The sequence below is a fragment of the Lissotriton helveticus genome, chromosome 1_1, assembly GCF_964261635.1.
Source record: "Lissotriton helveticus chromosome 1_1, aLisHel1.1, whole genome shotgun sequence".
Taxonomy (NCBI): Eukaryota; Metazoa; Chordata; class Amphibia; order Caudata; family Salamandridae; genus Lissotriton; species Lissotriton helveticus.
In genome coordinates, this window is record NC_136057.1 from 359,954,411 (window position 1) to 359,977,783 (window position 23,373).

A 23,373-nucleotide genomic window follows, 5' to 3' on the forward strand; every position below is an offset into this window, starting at 1 on the left:
AAGTCGACTTGGCCAGTGCACACACTTGACAGTCCTTAACCTTCCCTTTTCTTACATGTCAGGCACCCCTAAGGTAGGCCCGAGGTACCCCTCTGGGCAGGGTGCAGTGTATGTGAAAGGTAGGACATGCCAGGTGTGTGTGGCATGTCCTGATAGTGAATAACAGCCAATTTCGTTTTTCACTATTGTCTCATAGGACAGAATGGGCAGTTTGATTATAACATCTTATCATCCTAAACTGACCCAGGGAACAAGGTAGAATTTCGAGTTTAGTATGCCTGAACTCAGAATGTTAAAATACATCTTTTAGGGAAGGTGATTTTTACATTCTGTGTTTGAAAATACCACTTTTAGAAAGTGATTATTTTCTTGCTCAGTCATCCCGTGTGCCTCTGCTGGAATGCGGATTACCTGTCTGGGTTTCAGATGACAATGCCGTCTTTACCTCTTTCCAGGAATTCACACCAGAGAAGGCAGAACCGTTTCTGGCTGGGCATAGACACCCTCTGCCTAGATGATCAAAGGATTTATGGATACAAATACTGGGGCCCAGACCCCTGAACTTTAGAACTTACCTGGATCAAGAAGAAGAGCTGGAGAAGCTGTGAGGAGGAACTACCACTTTCCCATGTGTGCTTTGCTGGGCTGACCTGCTATGGCTGCTTCAGTCTTGGGCAGTAAAGAGCTTGGACTGGACTTTCTGCAACCTAATTTGTGAGGCTCTCCAAGGGCTTGATGTAGAGCTTGCCCCCTGTTCACGAAGTCTCAGGAACAGCAAAGACTTCAAGCTCTTCTGCCGTCAGCACCGGGGACTGTGTGTTTTGTGCTGTATCAGAGAAAAAGCAACTCTACGACGCCGCTGCCGACTGTGTCCTAAATGCACCGCAGAGGGCACCGCCGCAATGCAACCATGGTCTCACCAACGACGCCTGTCAACACACCCACTGAGCTGCGGCTTGCACCGCGACCTGTGAGCACCGCACTCAGCACCGCCTTGCTTCACGCCGAAGCCTTGGCACCGCAGAGAGCACCGCGACCTTGGTCTCAGCAACGACGCCTGTTGATGCCGCCACCGAGCCATTGCTCGCCCCGCGACCTGTGGGTACCGCCTTGCTTCACGAGGACGCCAAGGCCTCCCCGACGCCACTGTTTCACTTCCGAAATCGAAGCCGCTGCTTGCACCGTGGTTCGAGGGCACCGCTCGTAAGTCTCACGAATCACCGCCCTCATCCCGCACCGCAGCCTTGGCCCATCGGCACCATCGACTCCCGCTCGTCAGCGGATGACAGCACTTCAGCAACGACACCGCCGCTACTACATGCACCGTGACCCGCTAGCACAGCGACGACCACCGCCGTCATCTCGCACCGCGACCCTGGTCTCACCGATGACGCCTCCGAGCCGCTGCTCGCACCGCGACCTGGGGGCACCGCATGCCGCACCACTGCGCTTCGCACTACAGCATCCAATGTCTGCAGACACCAGCGCTTTGGATTCCATCAGAGAGGAGCTCGACCTGCAACGCGAGTGACTTCAAGGGCCTCATCACCATGCATTTCTCACAGGTACTGTTTGCGGGTCTTCCAGACACCGTAGCTGGCCTGCGACCAGCCAGAACTGTTGGATTTGTTGTTCATGATGCCGTGGATAGCCCCGGACGGAGCTATCAACATCGAGGAACTTTGTTTGAAACTTATTTTGATAACTACAGACTTTTTTTTACATATAGTATTGTGGATTTTTTGTCGTTTTTGGTCTTGTTTTAATTATATAAAAATATTGGATATTTTTCTAAACTAGTGTGGTGTCCTTTTGTAGTGTGTACACTGTATTACTGTGGGTTATGTGCAAATGCTTTACACACTGCATCTAAGATAAGCCAGACTGTTCGTGCCAAGCTACCAAGGGGGTGAGCAGGGTTTTTTTTAGGAGTGTAACTCCCTTATCCAGACTAGAGTGGAGATTTTTGCCTGGCTTCGGCCCTTGCCGTAGCCTACCAGAAATACCATTTCTAACACTCTGCTTCTTGCAAAGAGACAGGTCTCGCTACACTGGGGGGGATCCACTGTCCCAAAGGTGAAAGCTTGGATTCAGAACTTAATGTATTGTGACACCACTACTGCCAAGAATGATACACTGCAACCACCTACCTCCAGAACCAAAAATATATGGCAGCCATTGCGGACTTATTTACTACTTTATCCTGAGCTGACTTAAGGACTGCATTGCACCTGAACTGAGCTCCATTGGATTACATATGCACATGCAACGCACAAGCATTTATCGCTTCATTTATACCCTCATGCGTCCTTTCAGTGGTTTATGGCCACTTCTCTCGTTATGATGCAATACCATCACTGTGAACAACACTTGCTCATAGTCTGGTTCTCTGGACCCCTATTAATTTCCTCCTATTGTTATTCCAAATGTAACCGGTATCGTCCGACCCTTTTTCTGTACGTATGGGTATGCCCTTTACTGAACATAATGTATTCTGTTTACTGATGATGCATATGCTGAGGCTCTCATTGTGTCCCTGTATTTCCTTTATTTTCCCATCTCCTATTCTGTTGGTCTTTATTGGAAAAATCTATAAATAAAATAAAAATAAAAAAAGTCTCTTCAAAATTCATGCAGCAAGGTTTCCCCTCAGTAAGTCAGATTACATCAGTGCATTGAGAAGTATTTTTGTTTAAAGTGATAGTTTTCCAATATGAATTTAGAAACATTCAAGCTTTTCCTCCCTGTTGACAACAATGCCAATAGTGAACTAAAAGTACAAGTCAGTTGCTATTATACATGACAACATTATTAAATCAAACACAGGAGAAGTTTTTGTACAGCACATATCCTGAACTCCAGCATTTCAACGTACTCTTTTGTGATAGTGAAGAAAAACAAAAGGAGGGACAGTGAAATAAAATAATTGTCTAGGATCACAAAATGTGCTCAAGTGGGGAGGTTGGGATTGATCCCAAGTTTTCTGGTTCCAACTTGTGCAATATAAATTCAGAAATTGGATGTATGTGCTTCACTTTCCCTACACCCGCCTTACCTCCCTCCACGCCCCATAAAACACCTCCCCCCTGGAACCACCACCCACCGAGTTTTTGGGCCCATGAGAAAATGTTTGCGAGTTCCCATGCCTTATATAAATGTTGCAATACAAAACACTATATCTGCTCATTTATCATACAGTGAAGCTGTGCACAGTATGCTGGTGCAGTGTGTGATGCTTGCACAGTTCACTGAAACAACTGCATTTAACCTAACATTTTACTAATCTACTGACCAGGGATAAAAAGAATATTTGGAGAATACTTCATGTACATACTCTTAACGTCTCTCACAACTGATTAGAGACTTTCTTACGCTGAAAACAATTGACATTTTATAGATGTTTTAAAGGTTTGAAAAGCAGGAAACACTTCCAGGTAAACGTATGTTAGGTGAATAAGTAGGCCATGCAAAACCATCTCATCACTTTCCTGCAAGACTCGACTTCTGAACACATTTTGTCTACTTGCATAAGAGCATTCAGTACTAATGTGATAGTGGTGGAATTAGTAATAATGACATATGCCCATGAAATTAATATAGCAATTGTCTACTTTCAAAGAGGCAGCCCAAAAACCCAGTATTTTCCGGCGTATAAGACGACTTTTTAACCCCTTAAAATGTTCTGGAAAGTCGGGGGTCGTCTTATACGCCGGGTGCCAAATTTGACGTATGTTTTCATGCGTTTCTTACATAGCGCGGACTTTACTTTTAGTTCTGCCAGCTTTAATACTCCTGTACTTGACCTCACAGTGCTGAAAGGTTGAACTGCTACTCTCAGCAACCGTGACAGGGGTGGCGCTCCTCTTCCCCTGAATTGTACTGTTACTTATAACAGATTTTCCATCCAGGGGCTGCTTGCTGTTTTTCCCATCAGGTGTCAGAGCGCTTTACAGTAGGAACAGTATTGATACAAGAGGAACAATTACCGTACAAACGAACAAATGACAAAAGCAAACGTTAAGTTACATGGATCAAAAGTGACAATAGTGAACAACCAAAATACATGAGGTAGCAATCGGTACATTCCTGGAGTAAAAAGTGATAAGTGTGCAGGTTACAAAAGCGTACAAAGTACGAGCCAACTATGCAGGACTGCGTTGGACTGCGCTGGAAGTGGGGGTAGTCTTATACGGTGAGTATAGCACGAAACCTACATTTTATCAAGCAAAGTAGGGGGTCGTCTTATACGCCGGGTCGTCTTATACGCCGGAAAATACGGTAAGCACTTTCACTATTTGAGGGCGCAAATACAATAATAAACTTCACATGCAAATGTGAGACAAATTACTTGCTGTCTTTAGGCCCATCTTTAGACCCGCTGCTTACCTTTTGGCATTTTCTGTAAGTAGCTAAAGACAGTGCTCCGATCAATGAGGCTCTTTGCTCTGAAGAAGTGCATGCTGGGAGGAAAGGCCCCCAACCTGATGGCCTCATTCACCTCTTCCATCTTCAGGCGCATGAGCTTCTGGTTGGCAAGGTCCTCTTGTGCATTCAGTACAATGTTGCCACCGGTATGGATGAACAGCTCTTTTTGGATCAGGGAATTGCGGTCGCTGGGCAATGGTCTGGGGTGACCGAAAGAGGCCAAACACAGGAGAAGCCACGCCAAAGGCCAGGTGCAGTGGAGGTCCATGATCCTCACTTTACTTGAATGGGGGACAAAACACACAACTAATCAACATACATTTAAATGAAGAGCAAAACATGATCCAAAAAAGTAAACCCATTTATAACACATGAGAGTGGAGTGGATTCACAGTGTTTGGAATACACATTTATCCTCACCCAGGCTGAAATCATTTGCACACTGCTGCCAGTTTGCCCTAAGTCACAAAAGAGTTGGATTACTTATTCTAAAACACTGGTAATTTCACTCTCAACTTAGTATTTCTGCCCAGTTTGCTGAGCAAATACAGGAAAGGTCAACTCATTTACAACAAAAAAATGGCAATCCAGTTAAACTGCATGGCACTACACCTCGTACCCTGAGCACAAACAACTCCAGAAGAACTTGATATAGTCTCATCTGGGAGGAGCAGCTTCAGTCCCTTTAGCACAGAGGTCTTCGCAGTGCATGGGAAAAACGGTGACACTTAGGAGAGGCTGCCTAACAAAAAATAAAAAGTGACAGAGGGAATGCTTAAATGTCAGTCAGTCAAAAAAACTTTATTCGGTTAATTAAAACCATAAAAGCAGTACATGATACAAAGATAATTTTTTATAAAAAACAATTAAATAAATAAAGAGAGTTGATTGCATTCCTACTTAAAAAACAAGGGAAAAAGGGGACATTAATAAGAAGGAATTTGGTAGATACAGGGAACACCTAAGAATAACAGTATATAAATCTCACCAGAGTATATACTAACAATCAAATTTCATGAGTTGATAATGCGGCAGTTCTTACTCTTTTCTGTCTGGTGGCAGCTACTAAAAAACAGGCTACGCCAAAAGTGACTGGCACTGAGTTCAACATCTGTAAATATAGTAATGCTGGCCGTACCTGAACGAAATTTAAAGGTTTTAAAATAGGCACAAGAATTTTTTTTCGCAGAGCCAGATAGTGCTCACACAGCATAACCAGATGCAGAGTGTCCTGTGTTGAAAAACAGTCGCATGTACAAGGAGGAAAATTTTCTGGAGTACCCCAATCTGTATACGTGCCAAGGATGAGATGGATCAAATTAAATCTAAACCTTATGAGCAGAAATCGATGGTAGGGCTTTGTGACATATTTTAAATAGGGTTCCATCTCTGTAGTAGTGGAAAGTTGAAAAAGTAATCTGACTGTAGGTTTACTGATTTCAGCCGATTCTCTTTCGCCTTCCAACAGAGATCGAAAATGTTGCTTCACCCACTTTGCATCCTCTTTTTTAAGATGTTGCGGAAGAGAGTACATTTCCGGACGCCCTAGGCTCGCACATGCCGCTCTAACATATGCCAGCCACGGGATGGTAAGAGCTTTATCTAGAGATATACAATCCTTAAGGATGGAGTGATTCAGACTGATTTCTTCATTGGTCCAGGTTTTAATCCAGCAAAGTACTGGGGACATTTTTAGAAGATCAGTAACGTACCGCATACCTAGTTCATTATGCGTTGAATGTGTGGGGGAAGATTTCGGGAGAGTCAACAAGGCCCGTATGAAATTATTTTCGGCAATTTGTATGCCTGAGACTGGAACATAGCCCCAAATGTCTGCCCCGTAGGAAGCAATTGCCAAGCATTTGGCTCTATAGATCCTGGTCATTGCTTCCATAGGTTTCGAGCCCAATTTTTTTGAGAAGCTCAGAAGTGCTGTTGTTGACCTAATTACTCCATTTTCCTTGAGTTTCAATTGTGGCTTCCAGGTTCCTCTCTCGTCAAAAGTGACACCCAGATAGCAAAAGGAGGGCACCCTTGAAATTGGTGAATTATTGGAGCTGAAAGATCTGATCTTCATGTTTTTCTTTCGCGAACCAACGACCATAGCATGGGACTTGACGGTATTAATTTTTAAATCAAGGGCTTCCATGAACTGGCCGAAATGGTCCAAAAGTTTTTGAAGCCCTATGCCAGTCCACGCTATAAGAACAGCGTCGTCCGCGTATAGGAGGACCGGGATAGGTAGGCCCCCCATACGCGGAATATCCAGGGTGGCTGTGTTCAGAAATTTCCCCAAGGCGTTGATGTACAGTGTAAAGAGTAGAGGGGCCAAGATGCATCCTTGTCTGACCCCTCTCCCTGATCTAAACTTTGCTGTGCACCTACCGTCCCTTGATGCCCTAACCGTTGCAAACAAATTAGAGTGGAGGTCATGTAAAAAATTAACCAAAGTAGTGTCCAAACCAAAGTTGTGTAAGATGGTCCATAATTTTGGGCGATTAACCAAATCAAACGCTGAGGATAGGTCCATAAATCCCAAATAAAGAAGCCCCCCCTTCACCACAGTGTATTTACTAATAATTAAATGAAGGTTCAGGCATTGGTCAATTGTCCCTCTATGTGCCCTGAACCCGTACTGCAGGTCTGAAAGGATCCCGCTCTCCTCCAGCCAATCCTCCATTCTGTGCAAAATGACTCTGCCTAAGATTTTGACGGCAGAGTCCAGCAAGGAGATTGGTCTGTAGCAGGCCGGGTCCGCCCTATTCCCTTTCTTAAATATGGGCACAATTATGGAGGTAGACCAGGAGGATGGAAAGCCAGCTGTCGGGATAGCATTGAAAACGTTAGATAGAATTTTGGACCAGAATTGTTGGTACTGTATGTAGAGATCTGCTGGTACCCCATCAGGGCCCGGGGCCTTATGTTTGTTGGTCTCTCTAATCGCCCTTTCAACTTCCATGATGTTAAAGTCCATGACCAGATTGGTATGGTCGTGGGTTTTGTCAATTAAGGCAGGGGCTGTAGACTCATAGATTTTGCCAAAATGGGCTAGCCATCTGTTATCTTCTATGACACAGTCTAAATCCGTTTGCCCATTGTCGGAAAAAAAGGGCTGATTTACAATGGCCCAAAACTTTTTGCTGTCTCTCAAGACTTCCTCAGATAGTAGGCTATTCCATGCTTCCTCCTTGATTTGGTTTTTACGTTTTTGGGTTATAGTTTTATATTCCCTCCTTAGTTTGGCCACTAAGGACTTATCTCTGGGTTTTTGTTTGATGGCTTTCATCAGAGCACTATGGACCCTCGAACATTCCTTGTTGAACCATTTATGGGTCTTTGTATTCCCTTGCCCAACCGACCTTCGTTCCAAGTTCTTACTAATCCTAGAGCAGATGTCTTCGAAGGCTATCAAGACCTTAGGGCCCTCTGCAGTTGGGTCCAAGCATACTGCCATGCTGTCCTCAGACTCTTGAGCAATTGCATGAAAGAAATCCTCTGGGACGATCATCTCCCATTTCAGGCGCCTTCCCTGCTCTTTAGATTTCAGATCCTTTATAGCTGCCATACTTGGCGGACTGTCAGTGCGGAAGCAATCTAAATCCAAGGACAAGAGAACAGGATGGTGATCCGATGAGATGAGGTCAACTACGCTGTACTCATGTACCTTTGCCAAGACCCCATTTGAAACAAAAATATAATCTATAACTGTATTGGCATCTCTTCCAACAAAAGTTGGGGCTCTCGGCTCACTAATGCCCTGGTCGAATTCGAAGAGATTTAGATTCGCTAGAAAAAACTCTAGGTACTCGCCCTCTAGGGTGTGTTCAAAATGGGGAATAGCTTCAGGTGATATCCCCCCGTATCTATCATTAAAACAACCCCCCTCACAGGGGTGTATGTTAAAATCCCCCAGAATAACCAATTCTGAGGGGGTGGTGCAATCACTCCTATAGGCTGACAAAAAATTCAACAAAGAAATTAAATGTTCATTTGCAATGACGGACTCCTTTGAGTTATAAAAGTTAATCAACAGAACCGTCTTTGAGTTAGGGAGAGTCCATTCTACCGCAAGAGCATTTGTTAAAGCGGTATCTATTTTTTTGAAAACCCCTACTAAATCCAGGGAACACAAGATGAGTAAACCACCCTTTGCTCTTCCTCTTATGCCTGGAACTGCCGGGGTGAAAAAGCTGCAAAAACCATCCAGGGAAAAAGTTTGTGTTGTGACCCACGTTTCTTGAAGCCCTATAATATGATGTTGTTCAATAAAACTTTGCCATGTTGGGTCCAATGCCTTTGCATTTAAACCTGCCACATTCCAAGTAAGGACATTACAAAGTGCTAAGTCTGTGTTAAGGGCGGTCGGTTTACCCGCACCCCGGCTCTCTCTCGTCGTCAGGCTAGTTCCGGGTATGGGGGATAAAATAGCTGTTATAGGTGCCACTATGGAGACATCCTTACAGGGACTTGTTAGGTTTCGACAAACACCATATTCCCCTGGCGAACCCTGAGTATGTCAATCCACCCAATCTGTGTTTGAAAGGCACTCAAAGCGGTTTGCAATAGGGAAGTACAGGGGATTAGAAGGGCCATTTTGAGGTTGTTGATAGAAAAAGGGATGGATGGGTTGAAGGCCATGCGGGGGACCACCTTGACGTGGTCTACCTCCCCTAGACCCCACCAAATTCCACCCCCCATCCCAGCCCTCCTCCCTCACTGGGGGTTGAATATCCCAAGGGAAGTTAGACCTTTGTCTTGAAATCCTATCGTGAGAGCCTTTAAACCAACTCCAGCGATTATCCACTTGATTGTGGGGAAGATAAAAATACGAGAGGGGTCTGGCAGTAACCCTGCTCGCCTGATATCTTGGGGGCCTGTTGTTACAAATAAAATCTACTGCCTCTGGTTTTTCAAAAGTTACCACCACACAATCCCCCTGCAAATTTTTCTTATTTCGTCCTACCCAGGGAGCCCTTTCTATCATTAGGATATCAGCTGATATGTTTGTTGGGAGAGGATAATTGTTCGCTAGCCAGTGGCAGACTTTATTTTTTGAGTGCCTGGTATGATTCTTCTTCTGGCGACCGGAGTTCTGTAACTCCGGTAAGAATAACCACATAAGGTGCGGCATCTGGGGGAAGGTGAATATTTCTACGATTCTTAACCTTACCCTTGTCCTCTATGTCGAGTTTAGGCGCCTGAGATAAACTGACGCTGGGTATGGACTGGGGGACGGTATTGTTTTTAGATAAGGTCGGATTAGTATCTGTTTTTTTTATCTGTTCTACAACAGGGGGTTTAGTTATGAGTCCTACTTGGTTTGAGGCACTGCTGGGTTTCTTAGTCGTCGTATTGTTAGTTTCCGACGCTTTTTTAGGAGCCATTGTAGGTTTAGATAAATTAGTAGCCTGAATAGACTTGTTATTTAGGGTAAAACTGGGGGCACTTATGTCCTTATGTATATTTTTTAAAACCGTTTCCAGACAGCGTAGTCTTACCTCTATAGGTTCTAGTAAAGCTTTTAACATATTCCAAATTTCTGTATTATTTAAGGTAGAACCCGGCTCCTCCAATCGGGGTGTTATTGATGAGTTACCCGTGGGGCCGCTGAGTTCCAGAATTTCTTCCAGGCTTTGGTCAATTACGGTATCATCTGGGAGACTCAGCAGTAGGCCAGGGTTATTAGGAGGTGGGCCTTCTGTGGGGATAGGTAGACTGTCTGAGGGTTTTTCAACAATGCACAGATTGGGTAGAGTAATGGCCTTCTTCCCTTTCACAGCTATTAGGGTGTTAGTTTTGCATTTTTGTTTAGGGATTGCCCCTTCTATCCGTGCTCTTTCTGTTAAAATGGCTGTAGGGTTACTAACATTTATTTCACTTCTTTGCGTTCCACTCTCAGTCAGTATGTGTAAGTTAGGTGAAGCCTCCAAGTCCTGGGCGAGAATCGGGGCATCCAAGTCCGTGTTAGATCCAGAATGATGGACTAGCACCTGTGCTTCTCGCCGGGAATCCATTTTCGGTGTCCGAGCCTCAGCAATATGGCCAAGAGAGGAACGCTTGGCCATAGCCAGGTCTTGGGAGACTCTCCTATCCATGAGAATTATCCCCTCGTCGATAAGTGCATGTGTGCGGGTAATAAAATCGTCCAGTGTCCCAGTTAATTTTTTAGCTCCTGCGGTGGCCATACTTCTTGTCTCACGGCAGGACATAACCCAGGAAATGGGGAGGGGGAGCTCAGAACGCCTAGCCAAGATCTGTGGCCCAGCCCAGTCTCCTCAGGCCTCTGAGGGCCACAGAGGGCCCGCCCTTTGCCCGGGCTTAGCCCCGGGCGCTCCCGCGCGCTCCCGCGCAGCGTTGATCACAGCTTTATATATGTTATTGTCAGGTGTTGGGTGGGCGGGGCGGTCAGGGAGAGCGGGCCAGGTGACTCGGCCTAAGGATTACCGGGACTCCTGGGAAAGCGAGTCCCTGTTCCTACACTCGCAACCCAGCAGCTACCTGTATGTCCGGTGATGGCAGCAGCGAAGCGGGACCCACGAAGCGGGTTCCGCGAGTGGTAGCAGTCCTTCCTTCCTCCTCGAACAGAAAACGGCAAAGTCAGGTGATTTGTGGCGTCCCCACACGCTATGGGAGGCAGAGTCTTTTAAGGTGCTTCAGCTGGGCGGGGCGGTCAGGGAGAGCGGGCCAGGTGACTCGGCCCAAGGATTACCGGGACTCCTGGGAAAGCGAGTCCCGGTTCCTACACTCGCAGCCCTGTCTCACGCTCACGCACCCAGCAGCTACCTGTATGTCCGGTGATGGCAGCAGCGAAGCGGGACCCGCGAAGCGGGTTCCGCGAGTGGTAGCAGTCCTTCCTTCCTCCTCGAACAGAAAACGGCAAAGTCAGGTGATTTGTGGCGTCCCCCATTAATGCTTAAATGAATCTGAAGCAATTGCGATTGTTCTGGTAGGGTTTCAATCCATTGCTTTTGTTATTTGGGACATTAAAGAATAGAGTCAAACATATCCAAATCACTCTCGGTCCCGCTGCAAAGAGGCATTCTAGTTAAAATCCCCTATGAATGTGAAACAATGAAGTTTAACCTGAGTTGTTGAATTGAATTGAATTGAATATTGATTTATATAGCGCGATTGCTGCCCAATGGGCGTCCAAGCGCTGCCATTAGGCTCTGTTTCAACCATCCATGGACTTTTGGCCAACTGTCTTGTCTGCTGGGACTTGTACTTTCTAAGAATGGGCCCTACTTACATAAGAGCTGTTTGCTAAACATTCCCAACTGACTGAAAGTGACCTTTGGAACGTGGGGCCAGTTGAGAGATATCCCTGCATGTATTTATGAATTGTACACACAATCTAGGAAGCTGGCTCTGTATATACTATACCAAAGTGAGGTATAGTGTGCACACGGTCCAGTGGTACCCCAAAGGTAGGCAGAGGTAAAAGTAGATAGCACCATACTCTCTATTTGTGGTAGTGTGGTCCAGCAGTAAGGCTTTATCAGAGGGTAGTGTTAAGCATTTACTGTACACACTCAATCAGCAAATGATATCACACCCTCAAAGACTGAACTTCAGACAAATTGGTTATGTATAAAAAAATATTCTTTTAGTTATTTTATTTCCTAGAACCAAGCAAGCCTGGCACAGGTAAGTGATAAATACTTAGCAGTAAAAATACAGTTTTGAATTACAGTTGTATATATGCTTTGGTTTGGTTTCAGTTTGAATTAGTGGTAATGTAATATTGTGGAATATTGTACATTGGCTTTGAATTGACTTTTCAATAGCAGTTCATGTAAATTACTTTTCAGATTCCTTTTCTTACACAGTGTAGTATACCTGTATACTACACTGGAACATTTCCTGAAAACAGGTAAGTAAAAGCGTTTTGGCTATTCAGTTACAGTTTTCCACACTTAGAAACTTTTCACAGAAAAATTGTCAATGTTCATCTATGGAGGAAAATAGTGTTATTGGTTCAAAGGTAAGTATTCGGTTGTGGGAGTTGGTATTCTGGGGTAGACACAGGGGTCCCCTGGGGTCAAGGATGCACTCTCGTTACACCCTCAGTGGCACTAGGGCGGCCAGGTACTGAGGCCCAATGTTATCCAATGGGAGATAGGGGGCCTCTGGTTGGTGGCTGCTTTCGAGCAGGCCACAAGGTTGTGGGAGAAAAGCTCCTGGACTTAAAGTCGGGGCAAATGGGGGTTCAAGACAGCACCAAAGGTGCACAGTCAGAGGCACTAGGGCGGCCGGGTGAAGAGTGCTGTTTAGGCGTCGGGCGCCCTGTTTCTTTCAATGGGGATTCTCCGGTTTGCAAACACACTGCAGGCTTGGGGACGAAGGCCTTCTGGGTGCGACCAGCACTTGGAGAAGTAAGTTGAGATACTGGGGGTTGGCTAGACACCGTCGGTTGGGCCACCCAAGGCCGTGGGGTGTCGGGTGCAGGGGTGTCTTATAGGGTCAGATCTTCTTACCAGCTCCTGGTCGCGGTTGGGGGGACCTTCCAGGTTTAGGCTGCAGGTGTCGGCTGGAGGCTTGAGGCAGATTAGGGATCGCTAGATCTCAGGTCAGGATCGCCAGGGAGACCTCCTTGTGATGTGGGCCACTCAAACTCGGGCCGTGGGCGACGGGTGCAGACTCACAGATTTTGCCAGAGCTGGAGTCTGTGGGTGAACAAATCCGGTGTTCATGAGAGACAAAGTCTTTTCCTTGGAAGGCATGTCCACGGGTTCTTGAGGTTGCTGGCTGCAGGACAAACCCAAGTTACGCTTCTGCAGGTTCGAGGTGGGGACAGGCCGGTAGGGCTGAGGCCAAGTCAGTGGGTGTCCTCCTCTTCTTAGCTTCGGCACGGCTGTTCGGTCCTTCTTTTCTTGTAGTCGTTTCTTGAATGAGGAGGCAAAGTTCGGGGGTACCCCTAAATACTAGATTTAGGGGCATTTCAGGTAAGTAAAGGTTGGGACCAATGGGTGGGCCCTGCCCATCATGGGGTAGGAGGCCTAGCACCTCGTCCCAGGATGTGTATTGTTTTCGGCCCCGGAGAGCAGCAGGCTCTCGATCCAGGGGTCCAGAAACAGGTCTGGTGGTGGCAGCTGAAAGCAGCCACTCAGCCTGGACACTAGTGGTAGGTTGTTTTTCAGGGTGCCTCTCTAGGAAGCCCTCTGTGTGCATTTTTCATTACATCCCACACTGGCATCAGTGTGGGTTTAATGTGCTGAGAAATTTGATACCAAGCTTCTCAGTTTTTAGTGCAGCCATTATGGGACTGTGGAGTTCGTAATGACTATCTCCCAGCACCATATACTCTTAATGGCAGCACTGCACTAACAATGTCTAAGAATTTACTTAGACACTGTAGGGGTACAGGGCTCATGCACCTGTACCCTCACCACTGATATAGTGCATCCAGCTAGAGGGGTGACTGATCTATGCCAGGGCAGTGGGTTGTAGGCATGGCACACAGTGATCTGTGCCATGGCAACACTTCACTTGGTTCTGCATTAAAACACGCAGCCTGCAAAGGCAGTGTGTGACTGTAAAGTTACAGGACCTCAAAGTGTGGCACAATAAGTGCTGCAGCCATTAGAGGCCTTCCCTGGTCACAGTGCCCTGGGTACCTAGGGTACCATTTGCCAGGGGCTGACATGTGGCCAGAGAGTGCCAATTGGGTTTTGTCTTCAATACAGTTTTAGTGAAAGAACATAGTGTAAGAAAGTGGCTCTGTATATACTGGAACCAAGTAAGATACAGTGTGTACTGAGTCCACAGTCCGCAGATGTTTGCCAGAGGCTAAAGTCAGATATAACCTTACTCTCTAAAGTGGTAGCTTGGTCGAGCAGTAAGGCAGTATCAGAGGACAGTGTAAAGCATTTGTTGTACACACTCAGTCAGCAAATGGTCTCACACACAAACTGAATTCATGCCAATTGTTTTGTATCAAAGATATAGTTGTTTTATTTTAGAACCAACAAGGCCTCAAAATATACTTTCTCAGAATGAGTTACTTTAGTTAAATACTTTTCAAATAGGCAACAGACTTTTTGATTACAATAGATACAGTTGTTGCAATAGGCAACACAATTTCAAACACAAGGCAACATTGAGTGCAATGGGAATTTCTAGTTCAATGCAATTAGTTACTTTGTAGATTACTTTTCTAACCTCAGGACTGGATCCTAGATCCCGGGACATGTCCTGTAAACAGCTATGTAAAAGCTTTTTGGTTACAGTATTGATTTTTAAGGAATATTATTGTATTTTAAAAGTTGACAGAAACGTTTCCAGTTGAAATTACCAATGTTATCCTATGGAAGGAAATTAAATTTGCAGGTAAAGTATGTTCGCGTTACTTTTGTAATCCAGTGCTGGGCTCCTAGGTTCAGCACTGGGACATCTATCTAAAACAGGCAAGTAATTACGTTTTAATCGTTGGCACGATTTTTAAAGAATATTTGTAAGTTTAAAAAATCTACACTTAGAAACTTTTTCAGCAAAAAGAAGGCAATTATATCCTATGGAAGGAAATTAAAGTTACTGGTAAGTACGGTTAAAATTACTTTTCAGGGTCAGTACTGGGCTGAAAGGTGCAGCACCGAGGTCTCTCCTGAGAACAGGTGAGTAAATTGGAATTCGTTGTTCGGCTGATTTTAGATGAATATTTTAAGGTTTCAAAACGTCACACTTATAAGAATTTCCAAGTGAAACCAGTCAATGTTAGCCTATGGAACAAAAGTGTGTTATCGGCTTTCAGGTAAGTACTCGACTGGCAGAGTTACGGTTCTGGGCATAGACTCAGGGGTCTCCCAGGGTCAGGTAGGTACAGTTGGTACACCCTCAGCTGCACAGGGGCAGCCGTGCGCAGAGGTAGTTAGGCCCAAAGGTATCCAATGAGAGGCCGGGGTCCTCCGGTTGGTGGCTGCTGGCTAGCAGGCCACGCGGCTGTGGGAGCTGGGCTCCTGGTCACTTGCTCAGGGCAAATGGGAAAGTAGGTTAGGACCAAGGTTGCACTGCCAGGCGCACTCGGGCGGCTGGGTGCAGGGTGCTTTTGAGCAGTCGGGCGCTCAATGTTATTCAATGGAGATCTTGAAAAGGGAACAAAGGCTGCAGGTTTGGGGACGGAGATTCTTCAGGAGCGACCAACACTTCGAGGGGTAAGTTGGGATCTTGGAGGATAGGAAGGTACCCCGGAGTTGGGCACAGGAGGCCGGAGGGGGCCAGGTGCAGGGGTGTCTTTTGACGTGGGGAAATCTTACCCTCTGCTGGTCGTGTTTGGGGGGGGTCCCTGGTTCTGAGGCTGCAGGCGTCATCTGGGTCATCGAGGAGCGTCCTTGGGCACTGGATTCCAGGTCACAGTCGCCGGGGGGGACGTCCTCAGGGTCTTTGTCCACTCTGGCACAGGCGGGGTTCGACGGGTGCAGTGTGCTGGATTCGCGGTTCCTGGCTGGCACCAGGGGTATTGCTGTTTGAGCAGAACCTCTGCTCGTGGGAGTCTCGGTCTCTAAGAGGGTCAAGGCTGGCAGGTCCTCCGGGGTTCTCGAGGTTGCTGTCCGCAGGAGATACCGGATTTAGCAGGGGCAGGATCAAGGATCAACAGGCCGGTAGGTCTGGGGCAAGTTCAGTTGGTGTCGTCCTCTTGTTAGCAGCTGCACAGCAGGTCTTCTTCTTGGTCTTCTTGTTTCGAAATCGAGATCTGAGGAAGGAAGGTTCAGGGTGCCCCTAAATACTACATTTGGGGCCGTTACAGGTAGGGGAAGGGCAGGGACCAAAAGGTCCCTGTCCTGGGGTGAGTGCACCCCCTATCCTGCTCCTCTCCTGTGGGAGGGGGGGCAGGAGCCTATCTCTGATTGGGCAGGGCCCCCCATCCTCAAGATGGCAGGAGCCCGGAGTTGTGCTTCACCTCGCCTCTCCCACATGAGAGGAGGAGTTGGCACAGGCTGGCACTCCCCCTTTCCTTACGTAGGGTTTCTCGCCAGTCTTCCCGCCAGTTTGGGGGGTCAGAACCGGTGGGGGCCAGTTGCTGAGTACAGCAAGTGGCCTGGAGAAGCTCACAAAGGTGGCAGGCCTTTGAAGCTCACCCCTGCCCATCCTGGGGGAGGAGACCTAGCACCTTGCCCAGGATGTGTATTGTTGCAGGCCCAGGAGAGCAGGGGGCTCTCCACCCAGGGGTCCACAACATGTCTGCTGTTTGGCAGCCTAGGCAGCCTCTCAGACAAGACGTGGATTGTAGGTTAGGTTTCAAGGGGCATCTCTAAGATGCCCTCTGTAGTGCATTTTATATTAAATCCCACACTGGCATCAGCGTGGGTTTAATGTGCTGAGAAGTTTGATATCAAACTTGTCATTCTTCAGTGTAGCCATTATGGTGCTGTGGAGTTCGTAATGACAACCTCCCAGCACCATATACTCTTAATGGCATCACTGCACTTACAGTGCCCAAGAATGGTCCTGGGTACTGTAGGGGCACAGGGCTCATGCACCTGTGCTCACACCACTGGCATAGGGCACCCAGCTAGAGGGGTGACTGATGTATGCCAGGGCAGTGGCTTTGTGGACATGGCACGCAGGGATGTGAGCCATGTCGACTCTTTGTTTAGTTCTGCACCAGGACACTCAGCCTGCAAATGCCATATGTGTGTGTCAGGGTGCAGGGCCCCTAAGGGTGGCACAATAAGTGCTGCAGCCCTTAGGGGTCTTCTCTGGTCACAATGCCCTGGGTACATATGGTACCATTTACCAGGGGCTGACATGTGGCCAGAGAAGCCGATTGGGTTTTAGCTTCAACACAGTTTTAGGGAAGGAACATAGGCCCTGGGCACCTGATTGGCAGGAGCCCAGGGCACACTCAGTCAAAGCACATCAGCAATTCAGCAAAAAGTGGGGGCATACCATGCAAGAAAGATGGCACTTTCTCACACACAGGCCCTGGGTACCTGATTGGCAGGATCCCAGGGCACACTCAGTCAAAGTACATCAGCAGTTCAGCAAAAAGTGGGGGCAATCATGCAGAAAGAGGGCACTTTTTGTCACACAATAGATCAAATATTTGTATTGTGGAAACGAGCAACTCTACCCAGGATCACAAACATTTCTTTTTCCATTGTGATCTATGTCTTTACTTCTGATGTACATTGTGGTTCATTACCCTCAGACCCAGGAGGCTGTCAATAGATGGCTGCACTAATGAACTTTTAAGTGGGCTTCCTCATTCTTCACATCCTATTGAAGGCCCCACAAAACCAAGGTCTTAAAACTGCTTAACATCAGGAAAGAACCTAGATTTGATACCTGCCAGCATCATTAATGGCTCTATAGACGTGCATGTGCAATGAAAGGGCTTTATTGAAGTGCATATGTGATGCAAGGGCATAGGCAAACTACTACAAGAGACCTGGGATTCTAATGGTGCTCATATTTGCAAATGTAGCAGCTGGTTTAGTGAGATTAAATATTACACTATTAGAGCAAGCTTCCTTATTTGTTTGTCTTGTGGTGGGTGTTGTAGAATATACACTGAAAGTTTTTTGGGTTTTTTATTGGACTTGTGTGTTATGTTCTGGTGACCAGTGTCTGTGTCCTAAAGAGAGACACAGCACTGCATTTTAGAAACTTTAACCCACCCAAGTGCTGCGCCCTAGGGACATTAGCCCACTACAAAGGTCATTGTAGGAGACATTCCCATTACCCACAGGACCTATAGAATGTAACCACTCACACTGCACCGCATTCCATGGAAAGTAACCCACCACATTACATTGCATTGTCTGTATAGTAACCCTTCTCAATGCACAACACACTACACTTTACTGCAAGCTACAGTGATCAAGAAACTCTTTTACTTTTCCCTATACTTTACCAGAGGGAGCCATCTGCCACCATGACCGAGCTCTCTGGATGGTAAATACAGAGACATTTAAAAACGTTTATTCAATTTTAAAACAAATAGTAAACATATTTTCATGTTAAATATTTATGTAAATTAATTTAATATATTTATTTAAAATGGAGAACAAAATACAGAAATGCTACACTATTAACTTAATTTACATTTAAATAATTTGATTAATTGAAATCAAATAACAAGTTGCTTAGCTCCAGTAAAGGTCTTTATGGTTGATACTCCAACCAAACGCAGATTCCTCACCTTTAGAATACCCCCAGGCACCCGACTGGATACGGACGATTTTAAATGGCATTGCTGCGTGTGCGAGTAGGTGGTGTTATGCAGCCCTGTGGTAGCTTTGATCGACCCTAGAAGGGCCGATGGAGCCGCATAGTAAAGCCACCTCTGTACGTCAATGTCAGTTTCGCTATTGACTGTCTGTACCCTCGGACACAAAGCCCAGCTCTACTTAGAAGTGCCAGTTTTGAGATCTCTATTTTAGCACTTTTTAAATGAAAAAAATAGACCTTTCCACAGAACAGGAAGGTGGAAGGGCAGTGAGGAATCTGCAATTAGAGTAAATACAAAAAGGAAAATGCCACTTACCAGTATGCATCTGTTCTCGCCATCTGGTGTTGGGCCCGGATGTTTGCACTTGTTTTTGTCTTGGAGAGGTCTTTGGAAGTCACGAGATAGGTGACTCCTCCTTTAAATGATAGAGCCCATGGGCATCGGCTCCATCTTCAGATTGTTTTGCGCCAGAAGGGAAATTATGGAGGTTTGTAAGAAACAGAAAAGACGCCCATGTATGCTGTATCTAAATAAGATAATACTAGAACAGATAAAGGTAGCCAGGGAGGGGTGTGTGGATCTGCAGCTCTACATGCCAAGAACAGATGCATACGGGTAAGTAGCATTTTCCGTTCGAGGCATATGAGCTGCAGATCACACACTATGCATAGATTGTATAGCAGTACCTATCCTTAGCTGCGACCACCCGAATCTGTTGCAGTAGTTTGAAATAGTGTTTTGAGTACAGCTTGGCCTACAGTAGCTTGTTGTCTTGTTTGCACATCTACACAATAGTGCTTTGTGAATGTGTGTGGTGTAGACCATGTAGCTGCTTTGCAGAGGTCATCTAATGTTCCCTAAGAATGCCATTGAAGCCCTTATTTTGCGGGTAGAGTGGGCTTTAGGAGGAATAGATAATGTATGTTTTGCTTTGTGATAGCAAATGTGTATGCATTTGACAATCCACCTTGCAATTCCAGATTTTGATATGGGGTTGCCTTTATGCGGTGTTGAGAAGGACACGAAAAGTTGTTTTGTTTTCCAAAAAGGTTTCGTTCTTTCAATGTAATAAAGGAGTGCTTTTTTTACGTCTAGAGTATGTAGAGCTCTTTCTGCGACTGTTTGTGGTTGCGAGAAGAAAACTGGAAACCAGACTGATTGAGGTGAAAGGGAGAAATAACCTTAGGGAGGAATTTTGGATTGGTTTTGAAAACCAATTTGTTATGATGGAGTTGTAAAAATGGTTTTTGAATAGTGAGTGATTGTATCTCACTAACTCTTCTAAGGGAAGTAATGGCCACAAGGAAAGCGACTTTCCATTTAAGAAATAGTAGCTCACATTCATGCAGAGGTTCGATTGGAGGGCCCATTAGTCTTGTGACAACAATGTTCAAATTCCATACCGGTGAGGGTGGTACCCTGGGAGAAATTATTCTTTTGAGACCTTCCATAAATGCTTTGATGGCAGGTACTCTGAATAGTGATACGTGCTGCCTATTTTGTAAGTAGGCTGCTATGGCAGCAAGTTGTAACCTAATAGATGTGTATGCTAGGTTAGACCTTTGAAGATGAAATAGATAACATATGATGTGTTGAATAGACAAATCTAGTGGTTTGATATTGTTGTTGTTACAGTAAATTACAAATCTTTTCCACTTGGCTCCATAGCAGGCTGTAGTGGTGGGGCATCTAGCTTCTTTGACAATGTTCATACAGTAAGGGGGAAGGTTAAGGTAACCAAACTCTAAGACCTCAGGAGCCAGATCGCTAGGTTGACCTGTGCTGGGTCCGGGTGTCTGATCTCTCCACGGTTCTGGGTTAAGTGGCGTGGGGAGAGGTGTAGTTTTTGGTGCAGGAGTACTGATAGTTCCAGCAATGTTGTGTACCACGGTTGTCTGGCCCATGTTGGAGCAACTAGAATAAGTGTCAGTGAGTGTTGCTGCAGTTTTAGCACCACCAGTGGAATGAGTGGGAGAGGCGGAAAAGCATACGGAAATCTACATGACCAGTTCATCCATATTACATTGCCTTTGGACAATGGGTGTGGATGACTGGCGGCGAAGCTTGGACATTTGGCGTTTTCGTGTGTGACGAAGAGATCTATGTCTGGTTGGCCCAAAGAGATCTATGTCTGGTTGGAAAAACGGTTGAAAAACCTGCGGATGAAGTTCCCACTCGTGAATCTGTTGCGTTTGACGACTTAACAGATCTGCTATATTGTTCTGGACTCCTGGAATATGTTGGGCTAGGAGAAAAATGTTCTGGGGAATAGCCCATCTCCATATGTTTTGTGCTAGTTGAGTGAGTTGTAGGGATTGTGTCCCCCCTTGTTTATGTATGCAGTAAATTGATGTCATGCTGTCGGTGCGGACTAGGACAGCTTTGCCTGATATTTGTTTCTGGAATGCCTTTAGGGCCAGGAATATGGCTAGTAACTCCAGATGGTTGATGTGGAGTAACTTTTGTTAAGGAGTCCACCTGCCCTGCATGGTGTGATGGAATAGATGAGCTCCCCAGCCGGAGAGCGATGCGTCCGATGTCATGACTAGCTGTGGAACTAGCTCTATGAACGGTCGCCCTTTAGAAAGGTTTTTGGTGTTCCACCACTGCAGAGAGCGGTGAGTGCGACCCTCTACCCACACCATATCAGTTAGCTGACCTTGAGCCTGGTTCCATTGGTGTGCTAGGCACTCTTGAAGAAGAAGCATCTGGAGGGAGGCACTAGGAATATACAAGAGGCAATCATCCCTATGAGCTGCATGAACACTCGAGCTGGAAGAGAGTGTTGAGGCTGAAATTTGGTTATGAGGGTTTGCATGCTTGCTATCCTGGCTGGACTGGGATATGCTTGTGCTTTTGAGGTGTCTATTTTGGCACCTAGGTATTGTTGTAAGTGGGACAGTTGTAGATGAGACTTTGCATGATTTACTGTGAACCCCAAATAGGTGAGTAGTTGAATAGTGGCATGAGTGTGATGTACACACTGACTGTATGAGCTGGCTTTTATTAGTCAGTTGTCTAGATATGGGAAGACGTGAATGTGTTGTCTTCTGAGATGAAATGCAACTACTGCCAGGCACTTGGTGAATACTCGGGGTGCTGTGGTGACTCCAAATGGGAGTACTTTGAATTGGTAGTGTTGACAGTCCACTACAAACCTGAGGTATTTCCTGTGAGATGTGTAAATGGGAATATGAAAGTAGGCGTCCTTGAGATCTAGAGTGGCAAGGAAGTCGCCTTGTGAGAGAAAAGGAAGAACCTGCTGAAGTGTGACCATGTGGAAATGGTCTGATTGCATGTACAGGTTTAGGGTCTGAGGTCTAGAATAGGTTTCAGTAAGCCGTCCTTTTTTGGTATGAGAAAATACAGAGAGTAAACTCCTGTGTTTTATTGGTGCAGGGGAACTGGTTCTATTGCACTCTTTTGTAGGAGGGAGAGGACTTCCTGCTTGAGCAGCGATCAATGTTCTAACTGCATTGGACACTGTTTGGGTGGTATGTTGTGGGTGTAGAGGTAAGTTCTAGACTGCAACCTGATTGAGTGATTTGTCTCACCCACCTGTCTGTGGTAATGTTGTTCCAGACAGGAAGGAACTGCTGTATTCTTCCCCCGACCGGAGTGAAATGCTCCGGGGGAGCGGAGGGAAGTCATTGGGAAGGGGTGGAGGCAGATCGGGTATTGTTGGTATTGCCTCTTCCTTTGTTATTATTGCTTCTGTAGCCTCCTCTTTGGTAACCTCTGGTGAATGTAGACTGGGTGGGAGCCTTGTAAGAGGTGGAGGGGTTGTCAGAGGAGTAGCCTCTGGAGGTGCCTTTGTAGAAGAGCGACGAAAAGAACGTCTGGGAGCTTGCGATTGCAATGCTCCCATTGATTTGGCTGTGTTTGTGTCTTTTTTCATTTTCTCAAGTGATGAATGGACATTAGGCCCAAATAAGTGTTCCTGATCGAACGGCTGGTTTAATATAGAATTTTGTACTTCAGGTTTAAACCCAGAAATGCGCAGCCAAGCAGGTCTACGCAGAAGGACACTTGTATTGACGGTTGTGGAAGCAGTATCTGCTGCGTCCAGAGCACACCGAATGGAGGTGTTCGTGATGATTTTTCCCTCCTCTATAAGGTCATTGGCCCTGTTTAGGTCGAGCCTGTCAATGCGCTAGCGCATTGAGCTTGCGAGAATATAGGGGCTTAACCAGAGCTTAACCCTCGGGCGATTCCATGCAGTGCCCGTGAAAAGCGCGTGCACATCAAAGCCATCTGCCTCCCTCCCACAGGCATCCCCCAGCGTGCGCTCTGCCTCAGGCATTTCTCCTCCCCTAATTATTCACAGCCCACGGCCGGCCGGCCGTACTCTCACTTTCACGGCCGCTTACCTGCTCAATATTGTATATATTTAAAGATTGAAAAAATGAATCCTTTCACGTTTTACTGATGCAATATGATTTCTTCCACACTTTCTTTGGCTCCAGCTTTATTTAAGTACTTGCTCACGTCACGACTTGACAAATCAATTAAATATCGTGAGTGAATACATTAATCACAAGTCTCTTTAAAATACAACAGTCTTTTGGTTTCCAGCAAGCAGTGCTTTACTTGTTAGCCCATGCTACTCTTACATGAAAAAAATGCCAGCACCCTGCCATCTTAGTCAAACATTACCGGCTTGTTGTTTTTAAATATATATAGCGCGTGCATTTTGTACGGTCCAATGTAAATTGCTAAATGCACGCACTCTATATATTTAGAGACAACAAGCATGGAAGGTTTCAGTAAGAACTAAA

The 23,373-nt window shown here is 46.0% G+C and overlaps 1 protein-coding gene across 8 annotated transcripts in view; it reads right to left on the reverse strand.

Annotated features, from left to right (window-relative positions):
• LOC144808497 (adenosine deaminase 2-like) overlaps positions 1-23,373 on the reverse strand; it is a 405,785-nt gene that overhangs the window by 197,532 nt on the left and 184,880 nt on the right. For 7 of the 8 annotated variants that reach the window (XM_078673640.1, XM_078673641.1, XM_078673637.1 and 4 more), the window contains one exon: positions 4,387-4,706. In XM_078673640.1, coding sequence (XP_078529766.1) covers positions 4,387-4,693 — 307 coding nt within the window. In that variant the 5' untranslated portion in view covers positions 4,694-4,706. Of the gene's footprint in view, positions 1-4,386; positions 4,707-5,044; positions 5,168-23,373 lie in introns of all 8 variants that reach the window. The other variant, XM_078673642.1, reaches the window with a different exon arrangement.